Genomic DNA, 9,892 nt, shown 5'->3' with positions numbered 1-9,892 from the left:
TAAACCGCCGTGTGTTAGTTACTTCTATTATTATTATTATTATTATTATTATTATTGTGTTTTGTTCAATAATCCACGTGGTTCCAAAGCTAGTTTTGTTCCTGCTGAACAAAAACTCCTCCCCACCACTAGTGGCCTCTGTTCCCTGTAACACTTACCTCTGACCCGTGTAGAGAAGAAGAACAGGAGCACACCGCCAGTTTTAAACTGATCCTCGGACCGAGTGCCCTTATGTTGTCTTCAGTTTGTTATTGAAATTATTCGAGTACTGTTCTCCCCGAGTTCAGTCGAGTCCGAGTCACTGTGTAACTAACTCTACATAGAAAGTTTCCGTTTCATCCACCAGAGGGCGCCGCGGACTCTCGCTCTGAAGCCTACCTTGTTGACTGGTGCGAGTTGCGTGCGCACGGAGCCCGCGTGCAGGCGGCTGCTGTCGGCGAACCTCCCCGGCGAGCGCTCCCGGCGACTGTCCAGGACCCTGCCGGGGGACTTCTCCCGGTCCAGCAGCCTGGCGGGAGACTTGTCCCGTCTGAATTCAGTGCGGCCCTCGCGGTAGCGGTGTGGGGTGCTGGGCTCTCGGTGCAGCCCGTCGTGACTCCCGGGACCCGAGGTGAGTCGCTTGGAGATGTGCTCGGTGTAGGTCGGTGGCCCCCTCTGCTTACTGGGACTCCTGCGGGCCACACGAGGACCGAGTGTAAGAAGAGGGCCCCCACATTTGCAATGACAAGTATAGGCTGCAGTACACGCGTACAACCAGCAGGTGGTGCTATTGCTACAGTACACACTTCTAACCAGCAGATGGTGCTGTTGCGTGGGTTCAGTTAAATCGCGTCTCATTACTGCACGTGTTGCGACGCTAAAGCTGAGATGTCACTTCACCAACGGGATGTTGAGTCGCACAGCACGCACCCGCGGCTGGAGCCGGTCCTCTGCAGCTCGCCGGACTCTCGGACCAGACTGCCCTTGCAGCAAATCACCCTCAGTTTGTTCTGGTAGGATGAGGCCAGGTAGATGGCGCCGGAGGAGATGGCCGGGCCCAGGTATCGGGGGTTGGGGATGTCCAGGTGGGCCAGAACCGCCACTCTGCGTTTCAGGTCACGGGGGTCAGGAAAGTGCTGAGTCGGCATATCATGAACGGGACTCACCCCAGAGCGGCGTGGCCCTGAACCTCGATGACGTCCAGGGAGTTGAAGTAGGTCACAAACAGGTACGGTTCCCTGAAGGCTGCGAAGCAACCACACGCTAGAATCTGCTCCTGTTGCCGTGGTGATGCGACGCTTATTTACCAAAAGACAAAGGCAGGCGGCTCCACTTCAGGTCCTCGGTGCGACTCCTGCGTCCGTACGTGTCCACGAACACTCCAAACTCTGTAGCAGGAGGGAGAGTCAGGGCCGAGCCCGCTGGTGTGGGTCAGAACCCAGGTACTGACCGTGGAAGCAGAGCAGGAACTCGTCCTTCTGCAGGCTGCTGGACACCTGCATGATGGCGATGGGGAAGCTGTGGGAGGAGGCGGCGAAGACCGCGGAGGCCAGAGACACGTCGTTCTTGTCCAGGAACTCTGCAGAAGAGGTTCGTCCAGAATGAGGTGTATCTGACCCTCGCTGACATGACAACAGTTGTTCCTGGCAGCTTTCCCTCTCTGCACTCACCACCTTCTACCTTCTCACCACTGCACTAAAAATCATGACCTGAAAGAGTTTATTAACCCAACCACTGCACCAGATTTAAGAAAAAAAAATGTTTTTATATTTATGAATCATGTACTTATCATAATTTTATTTGTTTTGACATTACAAAATGATATTTTAATAATTCATAATTGTGTAGTCATAGGTTATAAAATATATTTTGCTGTATATTTTATTATATTGGAATTATATTGATATTTGTTTGTACCACTAGATTTGATATCTATTGTTGATATTTCGATATGTTGCTGTCTTTGAAATCAGCACAGCTCCGAGGTCTGAGCGCCTTGCTACGAGTTCTAGGGTCTGAAAAGTTGCTGAACCGTTTTGAGGAGCTGGCAGGTAAAGAGTTGATGTCTCAGATTCATTTCAATAAGCGTTTCATATTCATTCCATTTTTAAGGTCACGCCCTCGTGGTCATGCGACCGGGTCTCAGCTCACCTTCCAGCACAAACTGCTTCATCTCAATCTCGTAGAACTTGTTGGTGCCGATGATGATGCTGTAGCTGGTGAGGTGGATGCAGCTGCAGGGCTCCAGAGTTTCTATTTCCTGTGAGGAAAAGAGGATCTTTTGAAAATGAATCCTCTTGTTATGTGTTCGATTTTCAGTTATATAACTTTATTATGAATTCAGAGCGACATCTGGTGTGTTTTTTTTTTTTTTTTGAGCTCATTTTTGAGAATCTAGTCTCAGGTGAATAACTGCTGTGGTCGCCATGGCAACAGTGCAGCCTACCTCAGTCTTTGCTTACAAAAACACATCTGACTCAACAACAGAGGAGGCAGAGTTGAAACAAATGTTGCTGCAGCAATAGAACCCGGCGGCCCAATGAAACATGACACACACCAGTGCCGCTGGTATCACGGTTCTGAGGCTCCCTAAACGGGTCACTGGCCCCGGAGACTCGCCGCGCTTCCGTTCATCCTTGCAGCAGAGGAGTGTCTGCGGGAACAGTTGTACCTTACGAATGCAGTACTTGTTGAGGTTGTCGTTGTAGCGCAGGATGGTGATCTTGTTGGGCATGGCAGCGCAGATGCAAGGTCCGTTGTCTATCTGCCAATGGAGTCAGACGGTCATCTGTTATCCTCTCGAGTCTTGAAAGGGAGCTCACACTCCTGCGGGGTGTCACAGAGCAGCAGACTTACTCGGCCCGCCGCGAACAGATGGCAGCCTTTTACTGTCTCAAAGATGTAGGGGGCCAGCTCCGCCTGGCTGGGCAGGTGGGCCTGAGCCAGAGACTGCTTCACTCGCTTTATCTCCAGCAGACACAAGGCCCTCTCGTCCCCTGTCACAGGAACACACACAGGCAGGTCACGTCTCCAACTGCCGGAAGAGGAACCCGAGCGGCAGACTCTCACCAACAATCAGCAGAAGTTTCTCCTGCTCTTTGATGATGTGGATCTGGAAGACCGAGCCCAGGCCGGGGATGTGAGTCAAGGAGTTCTTGATGACGTTCAGCGCGTACAGACCCTCCTCGGAGCCCACCAGGACGATCTGTGGACGCACACGTGTGTGTGAGCTTCTCCACAGGTCGCCACCATCCGCGTCAGTACCTGGTCAGTCAGGGGCAGAGTGCAGTTGATGTCCAGTCGGTCGTCGCCCTCCAGCTTCAGCAGGGAGTTTCCCAGGAGCTTCTGGAAACAGAGCAGGTCAGAGTGAATCACTTGGTGCTGGGAAACTGGAGGCAAGGGAGGAACAAGTCACTGGTCACACACTCTTAGTTTCATGGGCCAAAATCCAATCTAGTACTGTAGGATACTGTTACACAGTGTCACTGTAGACCACAACAATAGATATCTTCATTGAGGGTGGATTGAGAGTGTGACAGCAGTGACTTCAGTCCCACTGTATTCTGGGTGGACAGAGAAGCAGCAGGGAAGAGGCGAGGGTGAGGAGTGGGCCGTGAGGATGAGGCCTCTGAGGGACAGCTGGAGAGGGCAGAGCAGGATGAGGAGGTGACAGCCAGACCAGAGAGTGTTAGTAGCAGCGTGTACAGTACAGTGTGTATGTGCCGTATTACCTGCACCATAGGAGACAGAAGCATTAGTCTTTTGGAAACAGCAGCCTATGATTCGATGGATCAATGGCATGATGATGGAATATTATGTTCAAGCAAGAGAGGAGAAGAGAAGAGGCCAGTTAATGACATCCATAACTGGAGGTGATTCATGAGCTGATCAATCATCACGATGTGGAAATGTCTCCAGACAGTTGAAGGGTGACTTTCATCAGACCCAGCAGCCTCACGTGTTCGGCACTCTGACACTCACAGCGTCGGCCTCTGCCTTCTCTCGAGAAGCTCGCCCACCGGCGACCACCGTCTCCATCACAGCCACCCAGCGCTGCTTGTCTGGGAAACTGGGAGCCATGAAGTAAATGGACTGTCCAGGCCAGCAGGGGGCGTGGCAGCGCGTCTCAAGCTTCAGGACGTATGGCACATCTGAGCGGCAGACCACAGATGAAGGGTTGATTTATACAGAAAACCTTAGCACAGGGAGGGATGAGCCAGCGAGCGGTTCATATGTGACCAGTGATGCACAGCCTCACAGCCAGAGCACATCCAAAGGAAGATTTATAGGAAGATATAAGGAAGTTATATATAGTTACATATATAAGGAAGTTATATATATTTATATATATATATAAAGAAGTCATATACAGTGTATATATAAACAAGTAAGGGGGGGGGTTAACAAGGAAATCATAAAGAGGGAGAAAAGTTTGGAATAAAAGTAGGAGATGGTTAGGCTAATAAATTGTGTACATGTATATTATTTATCTTCACTTCTCTGTGTGTATTTATATCCTTAAAGTCACGTGAATGTGCATTTACATCCATTTAAAAGTATTTATGGCACCCTTGGCGTTGCGATATCTTTCAACCCAGTTGACCATCACGGACTGATGTGAGCATTTTTGCATCAGTACTCATGTCTGTTAACACTGAAGAGAAGCCCTGGAACACCTTGCATCACAATAGATTTGACTGCTGTGGAGGACTTGTACCTGACTTGGCTGTGTTTGGTAGCTCAGTAGCACCCACTGCTCCGTGAACGTCCACTTCTCCATCCGACAAGCACAAGTCGAACTCCTCCACTGGCTTCGTCCCATCTGTGATGACACGCTTCTTTTAGTGGGACGACTCAGTGGTGACACTTCTACGGACGCTGTGTGATCGATCAAAGTCACCTTCTCGTGGCTCGATCTCGTAGATGGAAACCTTTGTGCCATCTAAAACCACATATTTCCTCTCCCAGCCCTGGCCACGCTTCCCATTTCTGCAGTCAAACACAGCCAATATCGGTTGAATCTCCCCTTCACAGAGCAGGTTTATCATGACTAGCATCATACTCTGCGCTGTATTATAGTATCTTTTACTGAAGTCAGCATCAAAGGAAAGCTAATCCTTTGCTCCTCTCACCTGGGCAGCTTCATCCAGCCCTCCAGGTGCATGTGACCCCCAGCTTCCTTCAGCTGCTGGCTCCCTTTGTCCCGGCACAAACCCTCCGACAGATGCAAGGAGCAGTCGCTCGACATGCCACAAGTCGATGGAAGGCACGGCGAGCATTTCGGGTGGCATAAAGCGTGACACTCTGCCCAGCAAGAGGAGCACAGGAACATAAGGTTAGTGCCACAGAGTCAAATAATACCAACACAGACAAACCCAATGTCTTTCTACAATAAGAATATAAAGTTTGCAGTTACATGAGGATAAATGATGTAGTTGCTTCTTAGAAACAGGCATTAATGTGTGTTTCCCCTCCAATTATTAGCCTTGCACCCCACGGGAAGAGATGAGAGGCCCATACACGCTCTTTAACCAGATAAATAGATGACAAATACCAGCACTCACCGAGGCAGGTGGCAGCTTGCCGACCAAAGTGGACGGTGTCCAAACACACAGTGCACTTGGCAGCTCGCATGTTGAGCCCCACTGTGAAGCGGTGAGCGGTGTTGAGGAGAACCCTCTCCCGCTCCCTCTCCCGGTCGCGCTGACTGTCTTTCAAACGGCGGCTGTACTCTAAAGACAGCGAAGGAACGTCATGAGGCTCTGCATTCTTACAGGTCAGTGAGGAGAGACTCATTCCAGAGATGGCACAATGGCAGACTAGCTATGAGATCATTTGGATAGAGGATGTTAAGCAAAAGTGCATAAGCAGGTAAAATCTGAGGAGAAAAAAATAACATTATTTCACTCTCTTTTAAAGGCAATATTCAGCCAGTGTAACTTTATTATTATTGTTCTATATAGATGTTGGACTTGAAGGTCAGTTTTTTTGTTTCAGTAAAATACAATTCATGACTGAATAACACCTTTAAATCGTTTTGATCATGGTTGTAAAGGTGACAAAGCATTTCTGCATGGCGGGCTTCACTGATCTCTCCCCGATAGTGTATGATGTGAGGGTCAGGCGAGGAGTTGATGGGTAGAGTTCTGCAGGTCTGACAGCCTGAGCTTCAGCAACCAAGGTCAAAATAATGCATCAGATTTCCAAAGCTGCGCAGTGACTGAGAAAAATCTACTGCTTGATCTCACCACATGTGCACAGCTTTTAAAATCTGGCCTTTTCAAAGGATGGGTGAGGACGGAGCGAGGAAAGGAGATAAGAGACCAAACGGCATTGACCAGAGTTTGCATGACTTACTTTCAAATGTGACCCTCCTTCGCTCTGAAAGGTGTGTGAAAGACAAACGAGAATAAGAGCTACAGAGGATCTCTTTGTCAGCGAGGTTATATAATAGTGTGAGGGAGTATCGATCTGGGACGGCGCGTGACACTTCTGACAGGCGCTTTTCAGCCCTCACTTACCTTCTGGTGTTGCGACCTCCTTCCTGCGACCCGAGTTGGAAGGCGCCAAGCTGGTCGGGGCTTGCTGATGTTCCGGCGACTTCACCATGGCAGACATGATCATCTGCTGCCGTGCTGATGCCGGGTTAGGAGAGCTCCCATGATCCTTATACTGCAGGGCTGACATATTGAACAACACACTCTAGCTTTCAATTGACTGCTTTGAATGCCTGCTTCATATCCACTCAGCTCAGGGTCTATATTTATCGCTTGCCTAAAGTAAAAGTAAAAATCTCTCACCTTCTTCTCGCAGAGATCTCAACTCTGCTCTCATTTTCTGCAGAGCATCCTCGAGCTCAGTGCATCGTGTTCGCTCTTTGTCCAGCGCTGCCTTCATGTCACTGTACTGCAGGGGTACTGACTGAAGAGGGGGTGCTGGTGGAACAGGGCCCTGACTCTGACCCTGGGCCTGGGCAGCCATGGCAGCCAGCAGGTCCTCACGCCGCCGCCCAAAAAGACCCTGTTCAAAATGCAAGTATGTAATGTAAAATCTCACAGCAAGTGACGTCCCTGTAATGTACGCACAAGAAAACTCAGACTGCGGTCACCAGCAAGCAAAACACTGTGATAGTAGACGGTGGATCTTTTGATGATCTATAAGAGTGCAAGCTGACCTTCTTCTTCTTGGAGCCGCCGTGGGCCTGGGCCTGCAGGAAGTCAATGAGTTTGGTCTGCTGAGTGATGGTTCCTTCCATTTTCACCTTCTCATGGGAGTATACGGCCTGCAGGTGGAGCTAAATGAACATCACTACTGCCATCAATTTCTTTTCCATGACTTGATTTCACACATGTTCACACAAGTTCACATGCACTTGATCGTCTTGACACTTGAAAGATAGCGAGAACAACAAGGCTAGAATCTTGATCCGTTGCAGCATTTCTGGTACACAGATCACTTAAATCAGATCACGAGTAAACATTAGTAAGTAATAAAATTATAATATAATAATGATAAAATAATACAGCAAAACTTTACACGGGCCTAAGACCAAACTGTTTCTCAATACTGTGACATGCATTTTCTTCGGCTGGTTGTAGAGTTAGTTGGCTGATGATGTGAGTGCAGCAGCACCTGGATGTTCTCTAGCTGATACTCCAAATCAGTTCGTTCTGTTTTTAGCAGGTCAGTCTGGTCCAGAGCGTCCTGCAGCCCCTGAGTGAGGCGGAAGATGTGGGCCTTCTGAGCGTCCATCTGCTGCTGGAGCTTCTCTTGCTGTGGAAGAAGTTTCAGCTTCATTTATAGTGTTTAATAATGCTCTTTATTTGTGATGGCTACATGAGGTTTCATGAAACAGTATAGCAGGGTTGATGAAACAGTTTCCTAATTTTCAGAGGCCAATAGATGGCGCTCTTGGTTTAGAAATAATGCAAGGTTTTATTGACTTAGTTGCTGAAGTCCAAACATTTTACAGCAGACAGTGCCATCTGGTGGCCTCTGAAAATCAGGACACTGTTTCATGAAACCTCATCAACCCATCACTACTATTTATTAATAGTAAGCGTTGAGCTCAATCTTGATCCTATCGTGATCCTACCATATGTTTTCATGAGTGTTCATAGCTTTGCTAAATGTGTTTACGTTTGAGTGTACGTTTAGATCAAGAGCGAAGGTTGTAAGATGCTGCCAACTTCTAGACGCACCTCCTCCAGCAACCGCTGTTTGAGATCTCTTTCACTTTCAAGCTTCTGCTGCAAACTCCGGGCGTTCATCTCCAGCATGGAGTGTTTCTTTTCAAGATCGTTGAGCTGAGAACAGCAAATACAGAGTTCACCATTCGGTTGCCAACCCGTACAGTCACACTGGTGTCTGGAAGCTCACTGTATCTGCAAGGCTCTCAGCTTTGAGCTTCTGGTCTTTGAGGGCCTGCTGCAGGGCCATGATCTCGGTCTTGTGCTCCTTCACGGCCTGCTCCACCGCCTGCCGAGACTCTGAACTGCGCTGCTCTGAACGAAGTCTAAAACAATGTATCATTGAACACTTCAGTTTGGTAGAGTCCACATTCACTTTGAAGTTGAATTTGTTTCGCTGGATCACTGCTGCCTTGATCCGTCATCAGCTCGTATTCTGAAAATTGTGAATATACAACTATATACTTACTTATAAATAGATTTATCTATATTAATATACACTTACTTAATCTACACTGTTTTTTGAGCGAGTGTCCTTCAAAATGCAGGAAATCTAATGATTTGATTCTGACTTCATTTGCTGTGTAAAAATGGACATGAAGAACAGTGGTGCCACGGAACAACTACTTGGTTGAGAAGAAATTCAGCCCATTTACCTGTTCTGCTTCTCAGTGTCCAACATTCTCTGGATCTCCCGAGTTCTCCTCTCAGCCTGGTTCTTCTCATCTTCCAGTGTCGACCTCCACGCGTCCCACTGTCTCTCCTTTTCTAGCAGCTCATCATTCAGCGTCTCCAGCTCGAGTACTTGCTCCTCTAACATTGTGCATGTGGTCTTCAGGGTCTCAAGGTTCTACAGAAAAAAAAGAAAGAATACATGAATTGAAAGTAGAATTTCAGTAAAACTACTGAATCAGAACGGACTGTGGCTAAGCCCACTCAGCTAAACATTACAGTAGGGATGGCTCGATACCAATACTGCAGTCTTGAGGATCGGCCAATACCAATCCGATACCTTCTACTCATCACTTGATGTTTATGGATGTGAAGTGCTACTTACAGACACCTAAAAAAGTCTTTTCAGCCTGGTACCTAGAACCCTCCCCACTCAATACTGTCTGAAATACTAATGTATGAAACAGAACCAGCATCGTAGCACAGCAAAACAAGTCCCACCAAACATCCAACACACCATTTACACGCGGAGGCAACGCCCCTGAGTTTAATTGCATGAACACTTTCATGTGTATTACAGAGCCCACACTGAGAGCAGGCGCTCTGTTTTTATTGCTCGGCTTTAGACAAAGCATCCCGAGACAAATTTAGTCTCCACTGCAGCAGCACCACGGCGCTCTGAAGTCCAACGCTTCCAGAGCTGACACGACCTGGGAATGATGGGGATGACACATCCCTCCCACATACCAACCCGTCCCTCGTCTATGACTTCCATGGCTGGTTACACAACCGGCAGAACTGAGAGCGCTATTGGACGCCCACACACAAATCCTCCCACAGGACCAGAGCACACATCACACAGCCTCCTCGCGCTCCTTCTACACACCTCCAACGAAAGAGTACAGATCACAACAATGCAGAAATATTGACAGAGACTCTGCTGTATGATAAACACGCAACACTGGCAGAGCCGGGGAAATGTGTCGGGCACCTGTCACAGGGTGCTGTCTCTATCCTGTCAGCAGAAATTCAGGCTGGTGGTGAGTAGGAAG

The 9,892-nt window shown here is 48.4% G+C and overlaps 1 protein-coding gene across 12 annotated transcripts in view; it reads right to left on the bottom strand.

The window, feature by feature from the left end:
- LOC128762951 (citron Rho-interacting kinase) overlaps positions 1-9,892 on the bottom strand; it is a 28,273-nt gene that overhangs the window by 670 nt on the left and 17,711 nt on the right. For 3 of the 12 annotated variants that reach the window (XM_053871559.1, XM_053871560.1, XM_053871562.1), the window contains exons 17-40: positions 8,825-9,018; positions 8,359-8,494; positions 8,181-8,285; positions 7,612-7,752; positions 7,154-7,273; positions 6,780-6,999; positions 6,501-6,659; positions 6,337-6,360; positions 5,544-5,711; positions 5,112-5,283; positions 4,880-4,968; positions 4,697-4,801; positions 3,961-4,130; positions 3,711-3,755; positions 3,244-3,324; positions 3,049-3,184; positions 2,836-2,975; positions 2,651-2,743; positions 2,131-2,239; positions 1,430-1,558; positions 1,287-1,367; positions 1,146-1,224; positions 910-1,083; positions 379-670 (exon numbers count right to left, since the gene is read on the bottom strand). In XM_053871559.1, the coding sequence (XP_053727534.1) occupies positions 379-670; positions 910-1,083; positions 1,146-1,224; positions 1,287-1,367; positions 1,430-1,558; positions 2,131-2,239; positions 2,651-2,743; positions 2,836-2,975; positions 3,049-3,184; positions 3,244-3,324; positions 3,711-3,755; positions 3,961-4,130; positions 4,697-4,801; positions 4,880-4,968; positions 5,112-5,283; positions 5,544-5,711; positions 6,337-6,360; positions 6,501-6,659; positions 6,780-6,999; positions 7,154-7,273; positions 7,612-7,752; positions 8,181-8,285; positions 8,359-8,494; positions 8,825-9,018 (3,162 nt within the window). The remainder of the gene's footprint in view (positions 1-378; positions 671-909; positions 1,084-1,145; positions 1,225-1,286; positions 1,368-1,429; positions 1,559-2,130; positions 2,240-2,650; positions 2,744-2,835; positions 2,976-3,048; positions 3,185-3,243; positions 3,325-3,710; positions 3,756-3,960; positions 4,131-4,696; positions 4,802-4,879; positions 4,969-5,111; positions 5,284-5,543; positions 5,712-6,336; positions 6,361-6,500; positions 6,660-6,779; positions 7,000-7,153; positions 7,274-7,611; positions 7,753-8,180; positions 8,286-8,358; positions 8,495-8,824; positions 9,019-9,892) is intronic. The other 9 variants (XM_053871561.1, XM_053871564.1, XM_053871566.1 and 6 more) reach the window with 6 other exon arrangements.

This window comes from Synchiropus splendidus, chromosome 7 (genome assembly GCF_027744825.2).
Source record: "Synchiropus splendidus isolate RoL2022-P1 chromosome 7, RoL_Sspl_1.0, whole genome shotgun sequence".
In the NCBI taxonomy this organism is placed as follows: Eukaryota; Metazoa; Chordata; class Actinopteri; order Syngnathiformes; family Callionymidae; genus Synchiropus; species Synchiropus splendidus.
Note: the sequence above shows the minus strand (reverse complement) of the source record. Positions and strands in the feature narration are given on the sequence as shown.